Genomic DNA, 27965 nt, shown 5'->3' on the forward strand with positions numbered 1-27965 from the left:
AAACGACTTGGTTGAACCGAAAAAGGAAATCACTTTAGAAGCCGTGTCTGGCCAACTTTGTAAATCTTTTGGATAATTAATGTAATAAAAAAATACACTAGCAAAACAAAGGTAGAAGAACAAATGAGACAATATGGTATATTTAGGTATTTTTTTATTTGATTGGATCTTACAGCATTCATGATTGTAATAGAAGTTATAAAATCATGGATTAAAGAACTTGGATTCAAGATCAGGTCCACCAAACTTGGGAAACCAAGATTATTTGAATCCTACATTGATATAATTTAAGGATTTTCTTTTTGGCACCGCTCAATCAAGTAATTTTTCTTTTTCTTTCTATTTCTAACAATGATCAAATAATTTATAATATTTTTGTTTGATGGAGATAAATAGTGTTATTCGTTGGGTATTTAAAAAATATGCATGTCAATGGTTTATGATATTTTGTTTAAAAGTTTAAAAATATCTAAAGAATTTATAAATAAATAAAATAATCATAGTACAATGAAATCCAATGTAATTAAACATATCTTGAAAAATTTTAATATAATGTTTCGTAGCAACACCCATGATCTAACATGAGATATTAAAATGTACCACCTATCCTTCCATTAGATGCTTGTCAACTCACTACCATTGGTCCCATATTAGTGCATGGTAATACAACTTCGTTGCAAATCCTTTTCTTTTTCTAAAGTGATTATTGTTGGGCCACAACTCACAAAGCTCTTGTGCCAATAAATAGAAGCATGGTGGATTATCATTTAATTCATTCTAAATTCAAAAAATTACATCCTTGTTGATCTGTTGATCTCCTTGCATGTAAAACACCCTTGTCGATTCAGGACTATATGACCAAACAATCAACTTTGACATTTATTATTAGGGTCTAGATTTTATTTTGGTTACATAGGTAGCTTATACCTATATACCATTTATCATGGAGTCCGATCATCGCCTCAACACCTATTGACCACAAATAACAGGAGACCCATAGGATTAGGGATAATGGATTTTTTATTTTAATATTTTATTATTTTTTACTTATGAACCCCACATAGTTTGTGGTTATAAAACTATGCTGGGAACACAGAGAGTGCTCATGTCATGAAAGATGATCCACACTCTTTATCATGTTGGGGCAATAACATTTTTTTCTCCCCTTCCCCATTTCCCCTCCCCCTTAAACTCAGGGGGATAAAGGTTCCATTACTTACTTTCAGAGCGTCCTAACAACACATCTGCCTTGGTAATATTATCAGTTAGGACTTAGGAGATCATCAAATTGTGTTCCCCTAAAAGGCTTTGCTGATTGGAGCAAGAAGCAACTTACACATATAACAAGAGAACTCGATCCAATTCGTGTGTGGTTTACAGACAATTCAACAATACACTGAAAGAAGAACAAGAAAGCAGAGGAGAAAAGAATTAATACAGCTACAAAATTTTAACAACATTGATTGCCATTTTTTTTCCTGGGTACTGACTGCCATTTTACATATCAAGACTCAGCCATCAGCGAGTGATTTACCGGATTCTATTCTTGAAAAGGAAATCAACATTTTCTAGAGAACTAGAATTCCTCCTAGCAGTGATCTGCAAAACCACACCATCAATAAGCATGCGCTGCAGAACCCTTGAAATGTTCTTAGTGTCATCAATTCCAAGGTGGTGGCTTCCCACTAACGGAATCCCCAGTTCCTTCATCATCGTCATCATTCCTGTAGCCTAGGACTCGTAAAACAAGCCAAAAGATTAGCTAGAGATGAGCAAATTACCAAGAAAGAACTAGAGATGAACAAAAATTTCAGAGGTCAATTCAAAGAAACAAAATAAGCAAGCAACATATTCATGGACGAGTGAATTTTAAGTACTCACCCTCCTGTGATAAAAATTGAGATATATGTCCTTCAGATTGATCCACTCCATGAAATACTGAGGTAGTTTCACTCTTGAAACTATGCATTGCTGAGGAACTTTCGTCTTCAAGTCCCAGTTACCACTAATGAAGATAACAGCAAGAGACATCAGATCAGTCAACCAAGGTCTAGTGGGTTACTTGCTCAAAGCAAAAGATTGTTAAACTAAATTAGAAGAATTACCCCCACTTTATTGATTTTTATCACATTTTACTCTTGACTAAATATGTAACCATCATAGATTCCTTTTGTTTTTTTATTTATTAATTAATTAATTATTAATATTAATTTTGCAGAATAGTTGCAAGAATAGATAACTTCATATGTTGTACATACGAAGAGATTCGGAGACAATGTTCTCCAGTGGTTTTATAGGCCCTTCTTGTCTCCCATGTTTTTCATCATCTTCTTACTTGTTAGTTATAACTTTCCACTGTTGTGTCATATTATTGTCCTTTCAATTACCCCACCTGTCCCACAAAAATTTCCTCCTCTCCATTTTTGGTTACCCCAAATTATTTATCCATCTTACTAATTAGATAATAACTTCTAACTAACTCCATAATAAATGGCCAATCAAACAAGTGAAATCCAGTGTGAAATCAGCTTGAAACAGGATCTTACGGAAAAGGTGACGATTCAAATATCCAAAAGATGAAAGAGTTTGAAAGGGCAGAACAACTTATTTGGGTCTTATAGATCTGAAGTTATGGCCTAATATTGCTGAGGGGAGGATTCCAGAAAAGAATCTTAACTGATTGCTGACGTTAGAAGAATTAGTTTAGCAGCCAAACATGATGGGAACAGCAATAAGACTAGGAGTAACAACAGTACCAATCTGAAAACATGTTCCAGAACTCAATGGAAAACAGAAAGAACCAAGAAATCAGACAGGATTATGACTCCATAAAATCAATCGAAAGACCTGATATTGAAAACAGATTGAAACCTAATATCCATATATGAAAATAAACAAAAAATAGGACTCTAGTGTTCAGAAATTCAGAATTCCAGCTTGAAGAAGGATTCTTAGAAAATGGTGAAAAGAATGGTGTTAGACACTGATTCTGAAAACAGATTTTGATACTGATTTCTTAAGTTGAAATAAGAAGTTAATAGAACCAAGAAACAAAATCAACAGATCATTTATTAACTAAGAACAAATTAGAAAATTGTGTGTGGGATAGAGAGAATATGATCTGGCTTGAGAATTAAGAAGAGGAGAAAGAATAGGAAAGCATACAATCAGGAGTGAGGAGTGAGCAGTGACCACCTGAACTGCAGGACTGCCCAGCACCAGTACTGCAACCATGGAATCACAGCAGAATCAAAGGTAAAAGGCTTTCATCACTCAAGCATGTATGAAGAGGGTTTCAGCATAAACCTATAAGGCTCAAGACAGAAATCAAACTAAGTTTAAAGCTCCTCCAGCCAACAAATTACCTGGTAGGTGGTCTTAATTGATTGGGATACCATAAGATAATAAAAAGGACAACTTGAAACAGGCTGAGAATTTAATGACCCAATCCAGTCCAGCTAAAACACTTCAACAACAATTAAAAATAATAAAAATGGTGCTGGATGTGAACAGGAAACACTGAGTCTACCTGTGCAAATTCCAACATTACCCACCAAGTGACGTGGGATAACTTGCGATGATGGTGTAAAGAACCTGCCTCTTATAAATCATCCAGTAGCGTATAGCATTTTTGTAGCCCTACAGATTGCATCTACCTTGCCCCTATGAGGTATTGTTATTTTTTAATCAGAAAATCGAAGCTATCCAATGTAATAAGCCCCCAAATACTCAGATGAAGCGGTTGAACAGAACTCCAAGATCCTGTAGATTAGATGGTCAGGGGCAGCCAAACATAATGATGTTGGATGTTGCAACTTGATTGATGAGTTCATCAAATGATCCAAACATTTCAGATTTTTCATACACAAGAACGAGAAAGAATAAATTCATCCGCATCTGTGTGTCATATTTACTTTTACTTTTAGGGTATAAAGTCAGGAATACACTTGTCCAATGATTCTTATGATGATAATATACTGTCTGTTTCTTCACTCTCTCTTTGCGGTTCTTATGAAAAAGTTAACAGGATACGCTCATCTCTTTGCTCACCAGGACTACCCCTGCAACTACCATTACCACCCCCATTCCCAACCCTACAGTGTGAATTTCAGATTTTCTTGCACTACTTCATTTTCTAGGCCAAACAAATAAAAAGTTATTAATCGGGCTTATTATTCTGATACCTCGAAAAACACTGGAACCTACATTAACTTAATAGACATCTCAACCATGATTATCTACTGATGGATAGCTTTCCAGCCTTCATATGCAAAACCCAAGGATAATGTTGACAGCCACAGTAGGAAGGACAAACAAAATGCCAATAAAAGGATGTGGATACATGTAGAGAGAAAAGATTTGAAGACTCAAATAACAAGAGATAGAAATATATAAACAAGATCCATGCAAAAATTCAAGCAGTTGAGAGAAAAATTTATTGGCATTTCTGAGTATAAGTGTATAACTACTAATAATGTATTTGTTTCTTGTAGGAAATTAAATCCCCTTGTCCGTATGTGCAATTCAACATTGGATCATGATTGATTTTTAAATAACTTAGATGAATAGTTCAGTACATATTTTTCCATAAATAGTTCCCAAGAACCAAAAACAAGTAAGCATATAGGCAAGTAGGGTGTCTAACCAAGTTACAAATGCAGCTCGATTAAGAGTTCCTCCAAGCTCCTGCTCCCACAAATAATGATGAGTTATCCAAGTCTCAAATTGCTGAAGAACATCGTTGAAAGGGATTGCTGTGTCATGCCAGACACTGTAATTATGCATTAGCAAAATTAAGGTACCAACCTATACACAAAACATAATTAAATTCTATTCTACATTTTTATCTGCAAATACAGCTTGGAGGTGAAACTTTCCTATGCCCAGCATGGAATTTCTCCCCCCTGTTGGAAAGATTAGCAGCAGATGCAAAACAAGTTTTGAGCAAGTACACAAGCTAGGCCAGTCGGAATATCATATAATGCCAGTGGAAAAAGCAAACTAGAGTAAACTGAGACGTAACTCCCAATTATTTATACACAGAGCAACAATGTACCAACAAAGCAAAATTTCTAAGCATTCACATTCTTCCACAGCAGTTAAAACATCTTTCTAAATCAAATACTTCATTAAGCTTTGTTATGTACGCCTGAAATTCTTGTACCTTTTTGGTGGAAGAAGAAGGCTTGGGCTGAGAATCCCAATTGGGATACTACTTATATGCTTCACGTTTCTCTTGTAAAGTCAATGTGAGATTTTGGGAGTTTCAACTTAGGGGTTTGGCTAAGAGCTGGTGATGTCCATTTTAGGCGTTTTTGAGAGATCTCCATTGTTATTTTCTTCTATACATGGTGAAAGTCCTGTATTCGCCTATTGATGTGGCGCATCTCATTGGTGTATGAAACATGTTAAATATCTATTTTGTCTTGTTTTGTTTCTACTTCTGTTTGTTATTTCTTAGTGTTCGTTCTAACAAGCTTTAGGTTAGATAGGCTCAACCTAAAACTTTAAATCAATATTACAAATCTCAGGTTTCAACTAGCCAAAAACCAAGATATGGTCAAAACAAGCAATTTTTTCCCTGCCATCTCGAGATAGTGGTTTCGAGGCCTAGATGTTGTTGTTGCTGTTTCTTTTTATTTAATATTTTTAATCTAATTTTTTCACATACAAGCCTATCTGTTACCTTCTACCCACAATGCATGAGCTATTATCTTTAAAAAGATACTCAAAATGGTACTTGTGGTTTGCAGCCAAGTTTGATAGTATATATTGTTCTTCGACATTGGGTTGAACCTAATACAAGCACTTGTTTACGCCAAATATCATTTAAACGTTTTTCTATTTGTATTTCATTTACTTAAAATCTTATTCATTATAAGCAAATACACTGCATTTTATTTTAACCAAAAAATATTCTAAAAGGAAAAAAGTCAACCCCCAGCTCAAACTGGATTTCAATGGTTGATAAATTTTCAACTTTATAATCCTGGGGTTTTTATCAAATCTAATTTCTTTTTATAAATCTTAGTGAGGTAAAACTTTCCTAAACCAAAAGTGCGGATTCATCAAATGGGGTTTTGAGAAATCAAATTTGCAGGCCATGTTGGTCATTGCTTATCAGTAATCCACGTTTCAACAGCTAGCTGTGGATGAGAGACCTAGGGCTGAAATAGCCCATCCCCTAACCCCTTTCTCCTTCTACCTTCTTTTCTCTTATCTCTTCTCTCCATAAATCAATCCTTTGTGTCACTGTTTTCCTGACACCAATACATGATTCATGATGACCATTGAAGAATTAAAAGAATTCACAATCAAATTGAAGAGCTGCTGTTGCTGATCAACCTAAGGAGGGATCTGATCACACCTCTGCAGGCCTGTGCAGCCCTGCTTCCTGCACCATTTGAACCAACCGTCCACTGGATTTGAGCCCCAATTCCAGCAGGCCTGGCATGCTGCTATTGTCCTCTTGGACCATCAAGGCTATGAGTTGTGTTGCAACTGTTAATATTCCCATTCAAGCAAGTGCTGTTGCTCTATAAGTTGGCTGGTGCTGCAGTCCTTTACAATGAACCAACATTGGGGGTCTGCACTTGGCTACCCACAAATTCTGGAGATCATTCGTGGAACACAGAAAAAATCAGATACCAGAATTGGTCCACTCACTGTCTCCCTTTTTGTGTTTCTTACATCGGATCAACTTAAAAACTTACACAAACAATCAATTAATAGCATAAAATAGGCTTAACAGGCAGGATTCATAATTGCATTGGATGGATGTGGTTCATGGAAAGAAACAAGAAACCTACATGCAAGTCAATGAAATGACTACAATTACGGAGGTCCTTAGTTTGTGGCTTCATGGTCCTGTTGATAGCAGATTTTAAGCAGGAAGGATGCTAATTTGACTAATGTCTGATGGTCATGATTCACATGGAAAGAAGTTTCCAATCAATCATTTCAAGACTTGAGGCAATTCTCTCGGTATCGAAATCATATTTGTCAAGGCATCCAGGCTCTTCTTACAGTCGAAGGTGACTACTGACAGCATGCTAGTTGACACTTTGGAAGTTTCACATTGATGTTACGTTTCTTGTTTTGTTTTTTAAACAAACATGCTTATACTAGATCCTAGGCTTTGTTTATTATACATTGATTTTCCCATATCATGATTCACACCATTACCAGCAGAAGCAAAACATATTGCAGGAATAAGGATCCTACATTGCACATAAACATAAATACATAAAATTATCACTGCTATATCACAAATATCATTAATGCATGCGCATGATGGCGCCTTGTCAACTAAGCACCCCTCCAACACCTTGGGTTGCCTACTTGCCTTGACAACTATGATTGATATTGCACAATTCCCAGAGAGATAAAAATCCTAAAAGAACTAAATAAAATGCAACTAGACCAGTGTTGACGATGACATGAAAACCAACAACCATTGGACAAAATTGAACTCCTTGAAGTCCTCCAGTGACCAGAGCAGAATTCAGTAGCATACCGATCAACTCCAAGTTTTCCATATTTTCCTTCAATATATTCATTAACTCTTTGCTCACTCATTTTGGAAGGCCGCACAAACCTGAGGAAGAAAGTACAAGGTAGAGATATATAAGCATTTCTTGAAAACCATTGCCGATTTGAGTTCTAATCATGAAATGCAAATATAAAAGCAAATATTAACAACGGAATGAATCCGGCATGACAGTCTTGTCCAGTACATGTCTTAGGAGAAGGGAGAAAGGAAAAAAGGAAAAACATGCGGTGCTTAATTTTTCTTTTAGAGACAAAGGTAAAGACTTAAACAGAATGATTGCCTAGACATTGAGCATTAGAGCATATATGTTCTTGATACATTTTATTACTGTGCTGAGAGCATCTCTCGTGAAGTAAAATGAATTGTTTTTACATGCAGAAACCTTTAGATTATGAACTCTAAATGTGAGCATTTCTGTAACAACATTGAAGTAAATATCCAACTTGCCATCCATTAGAGACTGCATACTTCAAATATTATCTAGATATATATGTTTAATGACTTGCTTTTATATATTCGTTTTCATTTTTCCATTAATAAAGTCAGTCGCATCAATTGTGAATTTTTGTGTATTGAGAAAGCACGGAATAGAAGAAAGATGAGTATGATTTTTGGTAGATGATCTCAACCTGTGAAAGAAGTCCACGACATCCAAGGTTTTTGCGTCAATAATTATGACAGGAAACTCAAGAATCTCAACTTTCCCCTCCAAGTCAAGCACCAAGAAATAATCTAGATGCTGAGAGCGCAAACATTTGAGGTCAGCAGCATTTACTCTAAGATCTTTGGAGCAATCATGATTGAACTTCGCAAGGTGCAGATGATCATCTGTCTGCAGTGCCAAAAGAAACTTCAAAGCGTCATTCGCATATAATTTGTCTTCCAGGATATCAAGAATGTTAGTTTGCTTCACAGGCTGAATTACCACCAAGTAAACGCTTTTTTCCATCGAACACTTGGTATGCAACAGAGAAATGTAGCTAACCAGTACGAAATTTCAAACTTTTTACTTAATATTTCAAGAACGGAAGAGGCAAACTGAGAAGAAACCGAGACAAAATTAAAAACAGAGTGAAGGTTCAAAGAAGATTGAACTACCTTGGTGCACTTGCCTTGACTATGATACAAACACAAAGGCTTCCAACGTTCTGTCTTCGAAGCCACCGTCTCCAATTGAGAAGCCGAATTCGAGAACGAGGTGGAAGCAGTGACCTGAATCCCTCGCAGTGGAGGAAGCGACAGAGAAGATCTCGAGAAGATGGAATTAGCTGCCAAGGCCATGCTATTTCTTGGTAAGGAAGAGCAGTAACGAAAAAAACAAACACTAGAATGCACCATCGTCCAGAGAAGCTCCAAAGCCTGCAATTTGCATTCAGTGTTTACTCTAGTGATGCCTCTGTGTTTGCATCCTTGTTTGGAGGGAACGTTGAGCCGATCACTCTTTCATCCATAACAGAAACCAGAGCCGCTGAAGTTTGCTGCACGGCTCGTGTATGATGCACGAATCACGATAAAGGTATCAAAACTTAGTTAGTTAGTCCGAACCACTAAACCGAAATCAAATCTTACTGAACCGAACCGGACACGACATAATAAGGCCGTCTGGAGTTATTATACATAAAATGGGCTGGGCTTGGGCTTCGAGGAATAAGGCTTTTTGGAGTGAACATTTGAAATGGTGTTGGGCTTCGATGACGTGTAACTCTAAGCCTGCTACTAACGAGCCAGATCTTACCCGACCACTATTGACCACGACTTACAGAGAGGCCCACAGGGTTAAGGTAATGAAAATTTTTTATTTTTTTTTACTTGTGGGCCCTACATAATTTGTGGTTGTAATGTAGTCGGGGGAGCACAGCGTCAAAATACACAGCACAAATCTGTTGAGGTGGCAATACAAGTGCGACTGTGGTTAGTCCAGCTTAGTAAAGCCGCCAAATAGCCATCACACCCGATCCAGAGTCCTAAGCGGTGGTCACATAATCCGCCACGCCCGCTTATACAGGCGGATTTTAGCTGAAAGACGGACCTGATAAAAAAGAGGTATAAGTTCCCAAAAAACCCTGTCTACCAGTACCTCCATCCCATTCACTAGTCCTTGTTCAGGTGTTCGCTCAAGGCCATTCTCTGTCTGGTCCGAGGTCTCATGTTCCTGACGATCCATGACCGGGAGTGACTCTACTAGTGATCCTTGATCCGGTGCTCTTGGAATGATGGCTTTTCCTGCGCCTAATACCCGGAGAGCAAATCTCATCCTCCTCTCGCCCCATCCTGCGGTGGGGAAAGGTCAATCGTGGGGAGATGATCCACACTCGCTACCAAATACGTATAACTCATGATTTCTTCTAGCTTGTCGGTGAAGAATTTATGAGTCTAGATCAGGAGTTCTTCTCTATGATTAGTTTTACGGATTTCATGTCTCTGTCACCAGCAAGGATATGAGACACAAGAAAGAGATATTAATTGGCTTCCGTATCCAGCTATTTTGATATGTTTTAGTTTAAACGTTTTGTATACAATCAAGTATGGTGCACAATTGCATTCACAAACGATATATAAACATTTTTTAAAAATTGATGTGTTGGAACTCATTTAAGTTTACCTAATGGTTAAAAGAACATTCTTAAACAAAAACGTTTCATCTTTAAATAGTTTATAGATTTATAGAGAAACAGATCCGATGTCTGTTGATTCGTCTCTTTCATTGTGATAGAGATCTAAAATCTGATTCCCATAATGCAACTTTAACAATATTGCAAAACCATTCTACAGACAGAGAAGATACAAATGGACCCCCTTCATTACAAGGTTACTGGCATCAAGCAATACCATTTGTGGGTATAACTTAAATGTTAGGTGCTCACAGAGCAATAAAATGCCAACCTCTTGAATTATTAATTAACTATACCCTCAAACATTAGAATGAAGTTCATGTAGACCCACTACAAAATTGGTCGACTAATCTCTTCATCAGTAATATCAAAGATCTAACAATGTGTACTTAACCCCGAGGGGTGGCTCAGTTCGGCAAAAGATCAACGCTTCAACATAGGAGGTTAGAGTTTAGAATTTTCTCGAAGCTAGAGGCGAAACTCCTTTCTATATTGATTATATAAAATCACTCAAATTGAGTCTTAAATGAAAAGAAGAAGAAAAAATGTATACTTGGTGGGGTCTACAACACGATCATTTGATCCACGTCATTCACTACACATTTGCTAGCTGCCTTTTTGGTTGTATTTGGTGATTAGAACTTTTATATGTTTGGTATGACAACTTTTATATGCTAGGCTTTAGGGAATATCTAGTTGGCCCCCACTCTCAGCCACATGGTGCCAGGCTGCCTAGTGCCAAACGGGAAGAACAAAACAAATTTTATTTTTGGGTCATTATCTTATTGCACCACCAAACAAAGTTTTGTTAATCAGGTAATTAGCTCAAGATACCATTCAATGAACAATAGTTAACCAATATACCTCAAGTTTTTGGAGGGGAAAGTGAAATTGAGTTAGTTAGGTTGGGTAACCATCCAAAACCAAAAAGAAAGTAATAAATATTTTTTCGCCTAAGAAGAGTCTTTGTCCAGCCCTCTAGACGAGAGGCACGTGATTTTGTGTGGGTATTAAATGGTCATGTGTCACCTCCAAAGACGTAAGCAAAAGGGCAAACGCTCTCCTTTAGTATAGAGAAGGTATGGATTCAAAAAACCCTAATTTTGAATTGATGATTAGACGATTGAATCGATTAAGGGAGAAAAAATATCATCTAATTGTGCAGTATGACGTATATCATCGAAATAATTGTGCACAATGACGAAGATGTGCTTATCATATTGTAAAAACCTAGGTTGAAATTAGTGAATTCAAAACTAGCGAGCTAGGGATGATTTGGACTAGGTTAGTATCAATGGAAGTCGAGCTAGGTAGTGAAATTTTTTTTTTACAAGTTGTGCACTAGATCTAGAGTGATGCTAAAGTAATTTGCTTTTGTTAATAAGTATTGTTAAGTATTGTTCTAACAACTCTAAATAGAGTATAGATAGACAGCTCATGGGGTCATGCCCAGCATATTCCCAGCCTCATAGGCTTCCCAACCTTATCTCTTATATATACATGTACATACAACCTCCTCCAGCACCACCATCATCTACTGTGACTGGTCCATTACTAACATTTCCATGGCTTCTGCAGCTTCTCCTTTGGCAGCCATTCTACTAACTTTAATTCCATGCCTCTTCCTCAGTATTCCTCAGGCAAGAGCCCAATCTGGTCCGGCAGCGGCACCGGCCGGCCCTGTCAATCTCACGGGGATTCTTGATAAGGCTGGTCAGTACACCACCTTCATCCGTCTCCTCACAACAACCCAAGTAGGAAGCCAGATTGAAAGCCAGCTCAACAGTTCCAGCCAAGGCATGACAGTGTTTGCTCCAACAGACAATGCTTTCAACAACCTCAAGGCAGGCACACTCAATAGCCTCTCACAGCAAGATCAAGATGAGCTTGTGTTGTACCATGTGTTGCCTCAGTATTACAGTATGTCAAGTCTTCAAACTGTGAGCAATCCAGTGAGAACTCAAGCAGGAAGTCAAAATGGAGTTGATGGGCTTAATTTCACCAGTGCCGGTAACAACCAATTAAATGTCTCATCTGGCATAGTTGACACGCCGGTGAACAATGCTCTTAGACAACAACCCCCATTGGCTGTGTATCAACTCGATAAGGTCATGTTACCTGAATCTTTATTTGGTGTCAAGGCTCCAGCAGCAGCTCCAAAGCCTGCTATAGCTAAAAACACATCATCTCCGGCAGTGGCTACCGGTGGAGAGCCAGAGTCAGCCCCTGCTGCAGACACCAAGTCAGGCGCCAACGGCAGGAATCTGGGACTGGGCTTGGTGTCTGGGTTTGGATTGATTTGCCTGGGCGTTCTATTACAGTAATGATCAGAACCCATGGTCATGCTTGTTACTCTATACCTGCTTGTGAATTATTTGTAATTGTGCTTTTGTCTCCATTGCTTTTTTCCCCTTTTCATTGATATCTTGATTTATTGCTGTTTGTTGCTTTCTTCCTTGTAATCTTTATGAACTGCTCTGTAAAGCCCCTGGCTATCACATGATCGAGTTGCACTTGCAATATTTCAATCTCGTCGATCTGTCTTTCAATACTTAATTTACTGCTCAAATAGCAAATCCAGATCCACTTCCATCTTAGCTCAACCCAGCGCTGGAGTAGCGAAACAAAGAGGGGAGTAACTTGTTATTTACCCGTGAAAAAAATCTTCGGCCACCAAAGCGGTGCATAAGCGGATTTGGATTTCCTCCACCTAGGTGAACGGTGCACCCAACTTTCTTTCTCACACCCCACTTGACACGCGTTTGACTTCAATACTGAGCAACTGAACTGCTACAGTCGGGATCAATTCTGGTAGTCAAGATTCAATCTCGACCACTGTTTTTTTTTTTTTTTTAATTACACCGACTGAAACCTGGAAAATAGAAAGAAAAAAAAAGGTGATCACAAGAATTGATCCCGATCGTAGGCAACTCAGTGTTGCACTGAAGCACACCCACTTGACACAAGATTGTCAGAGGTAAAAGTTAAATGCACCGTTCACCCGGCTGGACATCATGTGAACGCCTCCCTCTCTGATGTTGTATGGTTCCATAAATAATCTCACATGCTGTCACAATATCATATGGACATGCAGTCTAACCATTTATTTCCTATAATTATATTGGAGGGTGGAAGTTGGTTGATGACAATTAAAATCATTAATTCGTAACACATTTAAAAATTTTTATATCAAACTTTTTTTTGGTGGATCATATATCATACTTAAAGTATACCATTATATATGATTATTCGTGACATAATATAGGAGCTTTTTCCAAGAAAACACAAAAGCTTACTTTTTAAAGAAGTATCCCAACTAACATTCATGTACACCCCATTGTCATCCTATCCATTTTCATCTATCCATTTTCATATACTAGTTAGATATTGATACGTGCAAATACACTGATCGAGAGCCAAAAAAATCAAGATAAAAGGGAGAAATAAAATCTAAAAGGATAATACTATTGACGAATACAATGATCCCCCGAGCAAATTACAACCAACCAACGATATAAACAGCCCCCCGGCCGAGACAAGATGTGGCATCTCCATATTTTTAAAACCCAAAATACCCTACTTACCACTTATTTACCCTGCAAGAAATACCCTAATTAATTGTAGAGAAAAAATAATCAAACGTTATCTAAAAAATCACCAAAAAAAGAAATAATAATTGAATAAAATAAAATAGAAACCGAAGAGGAGGGAAGAAGAATTCAACTCAAATTTGGAAACCGAATACACCACCGAACCTCCCGGCAAGATTGGGCGCAAGGGGGTTAGTAAAGAGAAAAATCTAACCCCAGGGGAGGGACGCGCCAATATAAAAGCACCCCCCCAAAAAAAAAAAAATTTGTGGTCCTCCCACGAGCAGAGGAGAAGGTGGGAAACCAAATCGAGAATCCAACTTTAATTCAAAATAAATAAGTTTAGTGAAGGTGGAAAACCAATATTTTAATTCAAAAAAATGAAGTTAGGGTAAAATTGACACAACGGTTTATAAATGGGGTAGTACGCTTTTGATTTCTTAATTTTAATGAAGGACAAATGGACATTACATATTCAAACAACGGCACTTAACACCGTTATAAGGAAGGGGGCAAAATTTGTAAAGAACGGGTAAAAAAAAGTACGGGGGCAAAATTATCCCAATCTAAAAATAAAAAATTTCATAGTAAGAAAGAAAAAATAATTACATTTTTTTATTTTTTAAGGTAAAGAGATAGAGTTGAAACTTTCGAGAAGGGATAAAAATAAATACAATAAAAAAATAAACGAAAGATTTTGCACATAAATAGGAATCATTTTTTTATTTATTATTTGTGATATTAATATTTTTTGACTGGAATTTAGGGGTTTAGTGGACAATCATGGTTTTTTCTACAATATAATGGTTTGATTGAGAGAATCAAGGGAATGAGATAATTATCGGTAATAATTAATGTTTTTTAACTTCAAATTAATAATTAGTATAATAATTAAGTATAAATAAAATTGAATAGACTAATTTTAACCTTATAAGAAAGTTAAAATTCTTTATGTATAATAGCTGTGTGGGCAACCTTTGTAAATAAAAAATTAGATCATTTTATTTAATTAAAGATTTGTCACAAATGAAAGTAAATGGACGATTTTGACCTTATAAGAAAAAAAATTAATTTTATTTTTAATAGCTTTGTGGCTAGTCTTTATAGATAAAAGAAATAGGATGCTTTTGTTTAACAAAAGATTTGTCACTTTTTAAAGTACGAAGATTAATTAGATAATAATCATATGATAGCATGATATCTAAAGCAGGACATACTTACCAAAAACAAGAAAAAGTCAGAGAAAATGAAAAAAAATTCATATATTTTATCCACTATGATACACATTTTAAGATAGAAAAACTTTTAATGGTAAACTTTCTTCAAAATAAATGCTGAAAATCTTCTTTAACTTTATTCCCCATTAGTTGGGTTCTAATCATGACCATGGATAATGAACTGTCGCATGTCACAATCCTAGATAGGAATTACAGGGAATTGTAGGAGGTGAGGAATTGTAGAGGATGTGAACTCAGGCCAAAGACTCAAAAATGGACCTCCCTTCTAAATATGTGGTGAAAAAAATGTTGAGAGAGCAATCGTCAAGACAGAAGATCCCAACTCATGTATTTTTGGGCTAAATTCCGTATCTTGTATTTTGGTTGTATAACTAGCAACATTCTTTGTCTCTTATTTGTTGAAGAGCCCAATATCAGCCCATATAAATGTGTAAATGCCAATATGGGCCTAGGCTGGAAAGTATGGGTTGGACTTTGTTTGGGCTCAGGATGAATGGGCCGACTATTGCGGATCAGAAGATTGAACCAAATAGAGACCCTATAACACACGAAAATAATTATGCGTGGGGTTGGTCCCTTGTTAGCACATCTTGATTTGAAGTTTTGAACCAAATCTTCCTCTTTTCTCATTCTCTGTTAAAGTAAATCTTGTGTTTCATATTTTCACATAATTGGATTTGACTAACATAATTAAACATGTCAAGGCGATTGTATGGAAGGGCATTGAAGAACCATTTAGAAATCTATTTCTGGTTATTATTACGTAGGAGATCTCTCAGCTTTTTTCTTAGAAAATGAATATAAACTATTTGGCTAACTAAAGTATCAGATACAAGAACTAATGTGTTTATAAGAATTTACCTATAAATGACACCTGTTCTAAGTTTGTCCATAATAACACAACAAATGCTTCAAAAAATTTAATTTGGGTTCTTTACAAAAAGATAATAAATAAATAAATAAATGATCGGCTTGACTAATGTTTGTTTCAGACAAGAGAAGATTCAAGGGTTGGGTATTTGGTGGTCTATGGGGATTTGGGTATATCAAAATGATGTCACTGTATACGTATGATGTGCTCATGTGCATATGATTATATATATATAATTTGTAGTTATTTGAGGACAACCTGCAGAAAACATGTATTGGATATCATTTATTATGAATAAAAAACAAGTGAAGTATTAATGTATTATAAGGTCAAAATGAATACAACTAAAAAAATTTAAGAAAAAAAGGTAATTAATTAATTGAAGTCATCCCAATATATAATGAGATTGGGGGTATATAAGGGAAAAAACATCCTTTGTTGCGCACAACAGTATAGCAGGAGAGTATGACACCTGGAAAATTCTAATCTGATGGGTGAGATTAAAAGTTTCATTTAGGTGGTAGTTTCTACAAGCTGAAGGTGCAACTGTCGTTCTAGGTATTATTTTTGCCTTGAAGTGGAATACGGCAATCATAAACTAACCTCATCTAATGGTTAACTTTATTCTCTGGGGCACCTTTGTGAAGTCTTGGCTATTGGAGTTATTTTCCTCTGTTTCAAAGAGCTTCCACAGATGGCATTGGTGTTGCCATTTCATTATTTACGGTCGGTAATGGCCTCTACGAATGTAGGGTTACAAAGAGAGGCCTAAGTTTCTGGATTAAGATTTCTTGAGAGGGTAATGGGTTAAACCCATTTTAACCGGGCCTCTTCACATTTAAAATAAGCATTTAAATCTTAACCTTTTTCAAATGGCATCTTCTCCTGCTACATTGCTGTGCACAACAAATGATGTTTTCTGTAGATAAGGATAACCAAACTTTAGGAAACTGAGCTTCTAAGATCCTACACTTAAAAAAGCCAATCAACCCAGCAGTTTCATATCTACTTATGTATATCCTCATATGTGAAATCACTTCTTGTTCATTCTTTGATACTTTCATGGGTTGCACATGCTGTCTTTTTTTTCTTTCTTTTCTCGGTCGTGTGTACCATGGCCCAAAAAAACCATTTTATAATCAGTAACCTTCTTCTTTGGGTATTTAGAAAGATTTCAAAAATTGGGAGACCATAGACTTGGTTTTGGACTTTGAACATCTTACCAAAGGATTTAGTTTTCCCATAGTTTTGTTGAAATGTTGGGTGAGTCTTTGGTTTCAAATGACCACTGCATCACTCAACTTTTGAATGCGAAGTCCACTTTCACCTACTGATCGCGTGCACACAACGCGCACCACTACTATCTCTTTCTTCATTTCATTGGCAGCCTTAGATTTTGATCTTGTGGTCCTATCGTGTGAGAGTTGCATTATTGCATTGGTGATTCTATGTAAATTAGAATTTTGTTGGAGAGCAGCACTAATTTGAGCAATAAACATTTGATTTTTTACAATTAAAATTGAGAAGGTGCCGGTAACAATTATGTAAATTGCTTGATTGAACCGTCTGAAAATCTTATTTTGTTAAAACTTTTAAGAGTTCCAACTTCCAAAGCAAAATTCTATACACGTTGCGATTCATGTGATCGGTTATTAATTACTTATTAGTATCTGGGTGGGACCGGGGGATGATAAGTTAAGATAAAATCGTGAACCACGTGGGCTACGACTGCGGACGCGTCATTTTGTAATCTTCTTGGTTACTACGACCGCGATGACGTCATCACAATGGAGTCACCGACGAGGAGAGCTTCTAGAAAGAGTGAGTATTACTTAATCATGTGTGACGTATAGCCCCCGTGTTTGTGGTGATTCTCATGGTGTGGTGTGGTGTCGAAGTGGTTAAACTAGAAAGAGTTCGATTGGCATTTGGTTTTGGTTCGATTCCATTTTACGCGGTGTAGTTTATCCACCGGTGCAGATTCAATGATCCTTGTCCATATCCTCCTCTAATGTCAATAAAGTTCTTATTCTTTGCTCATTTTTTTATTTCTTTTCTTTGTAAGTGGACATGCGTTAGAAGTATAAGTTTCACTTTTTTTTTTTTTTTTTTTTTTTTTTTTACTTTTTTTTTTTTTTTTTTGGTAAACGACACTTTAATTAGATAAAGAGCGATTACAAAGACCCAGCTCAAAGGAAACCAAGCCCAAAAGCCAGGGAGAGCTCATAGGCCAGAGAAGCCTACTTTAAAAGTATAAGGTTTTGTTTTTGGATATGCGGTTTATCCAGCCATTATACGTAAACTCCAACTACATTCGTAGAATAACTTTTATATATAATTTGAATGAATTACTCTTGTCTTAAAAACCGGATCGTATAGCCAATAAATGCCTCCAATGATTAAGTTAGTGGTTACTTTTATTTTTAGAAATACTAAGTAAGTTACAACCCTTTGAGTATGGAAATAGGTGAAAGTGTTTGTACTTGATAGTGCGAATTAATGAGGTTTATGGTCATTACCTTAGTTGTCCAATCACCTTCTGCAAGGTGTTTGTCGATTGTCTAATCAAGGGCATTCCTACCTTCATCATTATTTGAGTTCTCCTGGGACACAATGATAAACCTCGCTTTTCTTATTCGTTTAGGAGTCTACTCTGAAAGCCTAGGAATGGTTGGTTATAACTCTACAATGACTTATCTTGACCAAACGAATTCCCTGGGTTGATAGGGTTTGGTTCAGCTTGGCCAAATCATTCTTTGATCCTCACCAAGGAGAATCAAACTTATGGTATCTTTATTAAAAGAGGTTCGTTGTTACCAAATGAGCAACCATTTAATAGCTTAAAGGACAAATTTATATGAAAAAATGTTGGAACATCTCTCTTAAAAGGGGCATATTGGTCATTATTTGTTCAAGTGGTGTACTTGTAGTTTGTTTTCATTTAAATGGGCATTTTTGTCTTTTATAGTATTGTATATATAAACCCCTATTCTGGGTTTTGGGTTTCATAAGTCATTTTGTAATTTGTATTGGGTTCTCTCCATATGAGATGTGATTCTTTTCTATCTCTCTTACTCTTTGGTTTGAGGCTTGGTGGTTGGTTTCCTCTATAATTCGATGGCGTTATAGCATTCAATTTGGCTTCGTGTTGTTCGTGGATATGTTATTGTTGTATACTTCAATGTGAGATCGTTCTATGGTGTTTCCATTGTGATGTCATGTCTTCTTGGTTGATCTCTTGAAGATTCCTTCTTTAAGAAGTTGTATATATTATTTGAGAGTTCATTTGTACTCAATTTTACATTGATTTAGTTAAATTTATTATCTTGAGTACTTTGGACTTATTATTGGATGTAGATAACTTGACTAAACTAAATAAATTGTTATCACTTATCTCTATTTTTATACTTGATTCCACTGCGAGTACGGAATTTTTCCTAATTTGAAGGCCTAAATTGGATCAAACACCTAAATTTCATGTGTCAATTGTGCATTCTAGCAATTGATCTTCAATTTTGAATTTGATCTCCACCATGAATTACTTAGACTAGCATATTTCCTGATACAATATATTTACAATTATATGATATGATAAAAATACAAAATCAAGAAAGAGAGAAATCCAATAGTTCGGCATTTGTGTCCTATTTTTCCTGATTTTTAACCATCCACATATTTTGTCATGAGTTTTTTCTAAAAATAACTTTTTCACCGAGAAAATGAAAAGTTTAATTTACAAGAAAAACCAAAAAAGATTCCATAAAAAATAAATCAAAAAAATCAAAAAAGGAATATAAAGAGTGTATGGTTTGTTTCGCTTTTTCCTAAAGAGATGTAGTGCATGGTTGCATGCATGCATTAGAATTTGCTATTTTGTTTTTTAATATAAAGAAGAAGAAGAAGAAAAGTGAAAAAGACATGGTTGGCTCCTTTTTCTCATTTTTCTTAACTTGTTAGTCCTCTTGGTATCATCCAACCACACGCCATTATATTCTCAATTACCCCAAGAAAAACAAGAAGAAAAAAAAAAACCACACGCCATCTTTATTTATCATTTATTATGTATTCAATTAATATGGAGAAGAAAAAAAAATATCAGAGTTTTACTTTTACTTGCATTTTCTGACTTTGCACGGAACAGGTGAAACCCTCACTTTTGTGTAGCACTTCTTACTCTGAAGTTACGGGAAAACATCCCGTAATAACAATTGTGTATTGAAATTGTTTAATTATATTGAGCTGCACTGTTTAAATTTTGATATGGTACGGTATGGTTTCAGATACTTAGACAGTGGATATGTACCGAAATGATACCGTACCAAATTAAGGGAAAATGTAATTCCCTATTTGAGTCTTTTGTTTCACCCTTCACTCCTCTTTTTTGACTCTGCGATAGGCGAAGCGCCGGAGCCCACAGAGAGAGTTATGCTTGCAGTTTATTTCCCTTTTTTTCTTGTCATTTGAAGCCACACACGAGATTTGCAATTGACTAGTCGAGATCTTCTTCTTTGTTGATGCTTTGACGGATTCAACCATTGATGGTTGTAAGTAGACGATTGTTCATTTTGTTTTAAGTCCTCAATTATTAAAAAAAAAATCATATGCAATCTAGTTTCTACGATTCTATTCATTTTTTTTTTCAAATACTAAAACTGTACCGTACGTACCATATAAGTTCGATATGGTAATATTTTGATTTTTGGTATTCAAAGTTGATACCCTATCGGATTATCAAAACCGTACCCATCGACACCTTTAGAAGGGAGGCCTATTTTGGTTGCTTTATTGATCTACCTCCGTGTGTATAATTTTTTTTTGGTAGAAATAGGTCTATATATTAACCCTGGATCCAAAGAGAGATTACATAAATCTAAATCTAATTCTGGGTCACAAAGCATCAAGATTACATAAATCTAAAAACCCTGGATCCAAATAAGGCCAAAGAATCCGGCACGTAACGGACACAGCCTTACCGGCAAGGAAATCAGCTACCCTATTAGGTTATCAAAATCGTACCCATTGACACCTTTAGAAGGGAGGCCTATTTTAGTTGTTTTATTGACCTCCCTCCGTGTGTATAACTTTTTTATTTCTTGTAGAAATAGGTCTATATATTAACGCGCCCACGTAAGGCATCAAGATTACATAAGTCTAAAAACTCCCATGTGTATAACTCAAACTTGAAAATAGAATGATTAGTCAAAAGTACTTCAGTTATTTTAATAAATTAACAGCATCTAGATTTTATTAAAAATATTTTAAATTTCAATCATTATGTACAAGCGGTTCTTAGAATTACACCAAATTGTTTCATGGGGTTAGGGTTAGCGGATTTTAAGAAAACCTGGACAAATAGAATCGAGAGATTTTTCTCATCAGCAAGATTATAATATCGTATCAAACATATCAAATCAAATGGAAGGCAATTAAATTAATTTTTTAATTGTAAAAATAAAAAATTATAATCAGAATTAAATGAATGTCCAGACAATTCCCATTATAGATCTCTTGACCACTTCGCCTGTTTTCTCTTGCAAGTTGCAGCAACACCATGAAACCATGTGCTGGATTTCCGAATTGAGATGAACTCTTTAATTTATTAAAGAGTCCAGAAAAAAGGGGAATGATAGAGATAATGAAAATAAAATAGAGGAAGAAATTGTCAAACAATCTACATCATCGCTACGCAAGCAATGTTTTATCTAAAATGGAACGTAGTCAGGCAAAGAAGATGATGTGCTGATGCAAAGCTGATATCATCTACAGGGTAGATGACGCGTTTAATTATAATTCACCATTTTCTTCCACACTCTGTATAAATTGATTAAATTCCTTCCCCTTCACCATTCATTAACTGCAACAATTCTCATTCGTTTTTATTATCTTGAGAAACTCTTTGTGTTATTGATTGATCGTCGGAGAAGAAGCTGAGACCATGCAGCAAGCTATTCCTTACAGAACATGGCTGCCAGTGCCGGCGGCCGGAAGCCCAGTCAGGAGGAGGAGGAGCTTCTTCATCTTCAGTTATTACTACTAATGGAGACACTTCATCATCATCATCATCATCAATAGGTGGAATTGGAAAGGATGTGAAGGGATTGGTATCAGAAAACGCTGTGATAGTTTTTGGGAGGAGAGGTTGTTGTATGTGTCATGTGGTGAAGAGGCTTCTGGTTGGATTGGGAGTGAACCCATCTGTGTATGAGGTGGATGATGAAGATGAAGCTCGAGTAATTAAGGAATTAACTTCCATTACTAATGCTAATCAGCTCCAGTTTCCTGCTCTGTTCATTGGTGGGAAGTTGTTTGGAGGTTTGGATCGCCTTATGAATGCTCATATCTCTGGGGAACTCATACCCATTCTCAAGAAAGCAGGAGCTTTGTGGCTTTGAATTCCATTTGAAACTTTAGAGACCTGATTTCATTTGATTTGATTTTCAAGTTTTAACTACTTTCTCTGCTCTGTAGTTACTTCTGCTTGCACTCTTCATCAAGGAATTAAATTAGAGGAGTGCAGGTGCAGGGGTTTTTCTTTTTAATTTCGGTCTTCCTTTACAATTTAGACATAGGAAGATGATTCGTCTCCTTATAATCTGTAAGTATTGGGAAGAAAAATAAGGAGAACTTTTGTGATTTCTGTTCATCTTCTTCCCCTGTTCATACTCTGTTTTTGCATTGCATGAGAAACATGTCAGAAAGGGGGAACATCTAGTTTTGAAATGGGATTAAATTATTCTTTAAACCTTAAAAGAAAAACTAATTCTGAAGAAGAGGGTTAATTAATTCCACTTTAATTAATGGCGTACAAAAAAATTCAAATTGCTTTTTCTTCTCACCAAAAATGGGTTTTCACAAGAAGGTAAGAGCTTATCTAACCTTCTTGATATGGATGACCTAACCATAATCGTAAGCTTTGGGTTTTCCTGATTTGAAACGGCAGTTGTAGCAGATGAAGAACTGAGAGAGTTGTGGTCACAATTCACACGGCAAAGCCCATGTGTGATTCAGATTTATATGGTTCAACAGGTCACACGCTCAGCTTCTCCATCCAAATGTTATTTTCCATTATTCCCTTATAAAGATCTTGAGTAGATCCACATCCTTCAGGATTCCCTAGAAATAACTGTTAGGATTGTGATACATGGCAATAAATTGTTCAATTTATTAATGGCTAAATTGAACAAAGAAGAAGAAAGAGATTGAAGAACATGCACAAGTATATAATGGCTACATTGATGAAAGAGGAGAAAGGGAATTACAGAAAGAGAGAGTAACGAATAGAAATCTTGCCTTAGAAAGAAATTTTAGGAAAAGATCAGCTTTTTTCCAATCTGGGTTTTAATATTAACCATTAGATAGAAGGTTGGCTTTTTCTTGAGAAGACCATATGCACCAGACGCAAATTCCAGGTAGAGAAGAAATAGTCATCGTCGGCTACCACCAAGAAACAGCAAAACCCTAATGGCAGAAAGATCTCTATCAAAAAATTTTCCATGGAAAATTGATTAAATTGTCTTTTTGACCAAATCAAGTAACTTAGAAGGGGCGTTCCACGCTGCAAAATTGACTTAGTTGTCTGTTTTGATTAAGAACATGTAACTAATCTGTTTACGTCTGCATTGGGAGACAAAACGTCATTACATAGAATTAGTAAATGATGACTCAAAGATGAGAATTGGGGGAAAGAGATTAAAGAGTCATCTTTCAATTTTGTTTTAGTCACCAACAACCTTGAAAGAACTGTTTACCAGTCAATCAAGTAATGATATTGGTATTAGAATTCTATTGACCTGTCAAATCGAATTTCTACTTCTTAATGAACCAAATGGCATGGCATAGAAAAGTAAGTTGCAGCATGCTCGGGTTGGATCCGCACTAGGGTGTAAACGGACCAAATTCGAATCGGATAGTGATAATACCAAATCCGCATCTTATTATATTTGGACGGATTCGGATAATATCCTATCAGTTTTCGGACGGATTTAGTTGAATTCAGATGATAATCGGATAATTAATTTCTTAAGTAAATTCTTTTAAATTGGCATAAATACAGATTGAATGTAAATTTTCGACTATCTGTTTACATTTTTACCATTTTAATTGTGAGGGTTAGGTTTGAAATTTAAGAATTTAACAACTTTGGTAGTTATTTTAGTAGAAAATCTAAAAAAATAGTCATATATCACGGGTAAAAAATTTTAAAAATAATCTAAATAATTGGATAATTTTATCGGACGGATAATAATCGATAAGAATTGGGCATATCATATCCGCATTCTATTAGTAATTTGACGGATTCGGATACCCCTAAACGGATGTAAATGCAAATTCGGAAGCGGATTTCGGTTATCCATTTTAATCCGCATTGTGTTGAAATGATGGTATGGCCACAAGCACACACTACACAAAGAGAAAGTTCCTGCTAGGGGGAATAAAAGATTTTCAAGCGTAAGAAAGCAAACAGAAATATATTCCATTAATGTGGAAGAAAGAGGATTTTCAAAGAATTCATCCTTATGTAAGGTATTAAGACACTTCTCTTATTGCTGGAGTGCATATCATTGAGAACCCTTCAATTTAGTTTGCCAGAAAGGCAGAAACAGAGTAAATGTAGCGACTTAGGTCATGGTCATGGTCATGGACAATCGGTGTCCATGAAAATTATAGTAATGTTGTGGGTCAGAAGAGAAATCTTGCCTAGCTACTAGTGCTTGTTTGGTGGAGTTTGTGGTGCTTCTACTGAGATTTTGGCAAGTCATCTTTTCAAGATGAGGCTCAATAAATTGGGTGCATGGGTTTCTCATGCTTCATCTCAAGTAGCTGTCACGCAATCTATCCCCTCACCCAAAAAAAAAATAATAATAATAAATAAATAAATCTCATGCTTGGAATAATTAGTAGTTCCAGAATCCCAAAGGCATCTTCCAACTCCCACCAAGAAGCGTTATGAATTCTGCCACCCTTTCTGTAAGCTTAGCTTGCAAAGCTCCATTCATGAGCTACTGCAATGGTAAGAAGAATATGTACAGTAACAAGTTCCTAAGCAACCAAAAGAGCTTGGTATCGCTCAATAGAACCATTCTTCACTACAACACATCATTCGTTGTGTTTCATGGTTTGGGCAAAATTGGTAAAACTCAATAGTTATAGTTAAAGTAATGTTAAAAGTTGAGGAGGATGAATAATAATCTTTCAAAAAGATGACACGTAGGGACGAACACAAGATTCAACATTGGGAGGGGATTAATAATATGACTCTAAATAACCTCTCTATTGGGGAGCATTGATGTTTTTTCACTGTGGGACCCTATGTATTTCCCACCTTTAAATTATTTTATCATATCCAAATGTGGGCCTAGCCATTAAAAATATAGGTTTTCTGCCTTCCTACAAAATTCTCCACTCAGAGTCTGAGACTTCTCTCCTTCAATTAATTTTTACTAATTATCAAAACTGTCTTGAGTGTGCTAAGGCTGTATTTATTAGCTTACATTGAAGGACTCGTACTTGTACTACTCGTATATGAACTCAAAGTTGCTGAAGTAGTAGCAGTAATACTCAGTGCCTATTTTCATTCCTTGGCTTCAGGAGTTATGCTCTCCAATTGCCTAGGCTGTTTCGCGGGTTATTTTTTCTTTCTTTCTGTTAAGAGAAATTTCTTAAAAAAAAAAAAAATAACAAAAAAACAAAAAAACAAAAACACTCAGTGGGGTTAGCTTGAAGCCTTAAACATTAAGCAGCTTAAATGGTTGTACTTGTATGTCACCCAACTGGTAAGCATTCAAATGGTTTATTGGAGTTGGAGAGACGGGCCGAATGGTTGGGCTTAGTGGGCTGCAAGAAAGCCCATAGATATTGAAACAATTACATGTCTGAATGGTCGTGTTTAGTGGGCTGCAGGCCCGTAGGGTAAAGGTCAAGTTCAACCTACTGACTAGGGTTAACCAATTCGTTATTTTTTTTTTTTTTTTGGGTAAAAGGGTTAACCAATTCAGCCCAAGTAATTCTTAGTTTCATATTTTACATTCAAAGGGTTTTTAATATTTTAAGTGCAATGTCATATACCTTTCGCTTAAACTCGACCAACCAAAACCTAAAAACTCGATCAAACCTTGTGGAAAGTTTTTGATGTTGGTTGAAATCGGATCTAGATTGGTCATCAGATTTTTTGCAACACTCAAACAAGAGGACTGAAGATTTCCTTGGGCTCTCGTGCACACTTCCAAAGGAAAAGAGGATCTCATGAAGAAGCTTCTAGTACAAGAAATAAAACTCTGCAGAATTTGGGTAGGTAGCGATACATAGACAAACTTATTTTCAAAGAAAGAAAATGTTAGTTCTTAAAATATATTAGTTTGGTGCATTACCTTGGTGTGATTGTCATTGGATGGGTTCTAGGGTTTCTAGTGTTTCCCCAGGTACAAGAAAGAGGTTAGCTTGGCAAAATCGGTCTGAATACAAATTCGCGAGATACTTTTAGGCTTTAGTTCAGTTTGATCGAGTTTAACAAATGATATAATATCGTAAATTTAAAATATTATAAAATCTTTGTATATCCTATCTTTTTAATTAGATGTAATTGAGTTTACACAAGACAAACTTGATGGTTGCCAATAAAAATCCAAGACATAAAGGTGTTTTGGTGAAATAATAGCTTGCTCTTAGCATTTAGAATTATATCATTTTATGTTTTTATTTATTTATATGTCTTGAATCAAATATCAAGAGGCCCAAATGAAAATGACTCATATTTTAGTTAGTCAGTCAATCCTTTTCTCATTTGCAAAGCACAATCTCCCTATTTCATTTGTAAAAGATAAGTTATACAAGAAACCAATGTGAGGGGAGCGTGCGTTCGTGAAAGTTTTAGGTACCGTGCTGAAACAGCTACACTTGGAAGTTTGACACTTACTGTGCAAAATTTTTTTACGTTGCTTGAGCTGCGCTTATAATGTCAAGAGGGATGTGGTACCTCACTCCATTAAAAATTAAAGAGCTTCGTATATGCTATCCAAATTTGCCAGTAGTAGTGGCATGGGCATATTAGTGCCCACATACTAAGAAAGAGGTTACTTTCCTCTCTAAGTTTTGGTATCTTTTACTACTGAGCTTCCTGGACACCATGGTGGTCACTATCAGTCCATGGATTCAATGGTCCCATTCCTCCCCTGAAAGCTATAACAAACCTAAGAATGCTTTTCATGAGATTCATGTATTAATAAGGAGAGAAAAAGAGAGCTTTACAACTTTATCATTTTTTATCGATGTAAAGTTAGAAAAGGAGAATCTTTATAAATGAAGGTAATATATGAGCAAGGTACATTGTTTAGTTGCTGGGTCATAGTGGTCTCCAATTGCATTTTTCTAATGTTAATGTAAGGTCACACTCAATAAATCACATTTCCTTAGTTTTTCTTTTCTTTTCATTTCTTAAAATTATATTTTTACTATATGGTGTCCTTTTCAATGTGACCAATATGAACCGTTCAAATCAATGAAAGCTGATATAGAAGCGACAAGGAGGATGTTTGTGACTTGGTTAGTCTAGCTAGTTCAGCTGAAGATTTCTATTATCAACTTCTTTGAATACATATTATTACTGCAACCAAACAATCCTTAATATACCTATTAGCTGTAATTGTATAGACATTGAAATAAGGAAACAAGAAGATCTGAAGGAACATCCAGATAACTATTATTTTTAAGTTTTCAAAGCGAGTTATGTTTAGTGAGAGAATGTAAACAATGGTGTCAGATGTGCATTTCAAAATTGAATCGTTCAGAGGTTTCTGAAAGGCATTTATTCTTCAACTTTGCGAAGTAAAAGCACGTGGATTTCTATAAGATTTTCCAGATCCAAATCTACTATCCTTTTGATTAAAATTCGAGTCCAGTATCTTTCTAAAAGATACTGAATGTAAGAAACTACCTACCTTGGTAAACTTGAACTTTCAATGATTTATCATGCGTGGATCATCTTCTTGGTGTCATAAGACAAAGTATGATTTGTGATTTGTGTGAGATGTCAGGTTGATAACATATAATCTGAACCATATTGAAAATTTTAGTGGAATGGTAAAACCTGATAGGGATTTGAGTAGA

General features: G+C 35.8%; 3 protein-coding genes across 3 annotated transcripts; 2 read left to right on the top strand and 1 right to left on the bottom strand.

The window, feature by feature from the left end:
• Nucleotides 1-1194: 1194 nt before the first annotated feature.
• LOC149025586 (Polynucleotidyl transferase, ribonuclease H-like superfamily protein) lies at nucleotides 1195-9026 on the bottom strand. The gene is made up of 6 exons (XM_089145787.1): nucleotides 8651-9026; nucleotides 8182-8384; nucleotides 7517-7597; nucleotides 4646-4771; nucleotides 1882-2005; nucleotides 1195-1731 (listed from the first exon to the last, which is right to left on the bottom strand). Exons 1-6 carry the CDS (start codon nucleotides 8888-8890, stop codon nucleotides 1531-1533), a joined length of 975 nt encoding a protein of 324 aa, XP_089001913.1. The 5' UTR covers nucleotides 8891-9026; the 3' UTR covers nucleotides 1195-1530.
• Nucleotides 9027-11670: 2644 nt separating this feature from the next.
• Nucleotides 11671-12695, top strand: FLA13 (FASCICLIN-like arabinogalactan protein 13 precursor). The gene has a single exon (XM_089145788.1). It carries the CDS (start codon nucleotides 11730-11732, stop codon nucleotides 12486-12488), a length of 759 nt encoding a protein of 252 aa, XP_089001914.1. The 5' UTR covers nucleotides 11671-11729; the 3' UTR covers nucleotides 12489-12695.
• A 9039-nt stretch (nucleotides 12696-21734) lies between these two features.
• Nucleotides 21735-23118, top strand: LOC149025588 (glutaredoxin-C9-like). Its single transcript, XM_089143148.1, is given in 2 exon segments — nucleotides 21735-21857; nucleotides 21859-23118. Coding segments are annotated over 2 exon segments (456 nt in total). The 5' UTR covers nucleotides 21735-21798; the 3' UTR covers nucleotides 22256-23118.
• The last annotated feature ends 4847 nt before the right edge of the window (nucleotides 23119-27965 follow it).

This window comes from Hakea prostrata, chromosome 2 (assembly GCF_041222555.1).
Source record: "Hakea prostrata isolate BN-2017 chromosome 2, UWA_Hpros_2, whole genome shotgun sequence".
In the NCBI taxonomy this organism is placed as follows: Eukaryota; Viridiplantae; Streptophyta; class Magnoliopsida; order Proteales; family Proteaceae; genus Hakea; species Hakea prostrata.

What these genes read in the sequence shown, in the direction of transcription:
- LOC149025586 (XM_089145787.1), bottom strand. Translation starts at nt 8,890, where the DNA reads ATGGTGCATTCTAGTGTTTGTTTTTTTCGTTACTGCTCTTCCTTACCA. An exon ending in GTCGTGGACTTCTTTCACAG is followed by an intron (nt 7,598 to 8,181) that starts GTTGAGATCATC and finishes TTTCTTCCTCAG; the next exon opens with GTTTGTGCGGCCTTCCAAAA. An exon ending in TCAATTTTTATCACAGGAGG is followed by an intron (nt 1,732 to 1,881) that starts GTGAGTACTTAA and finishes TACGAGTCCTAG; the next exon opens with GCTACAGGAATGATGACGAT.
- FLA13 (XM_089145788.1), top strand. Translation starts at nt 11,730, where the DNA reads ATGGCTTCTGCAGCTTCTCCTTTGGCAGCCATTCTACTAACTTTAATT.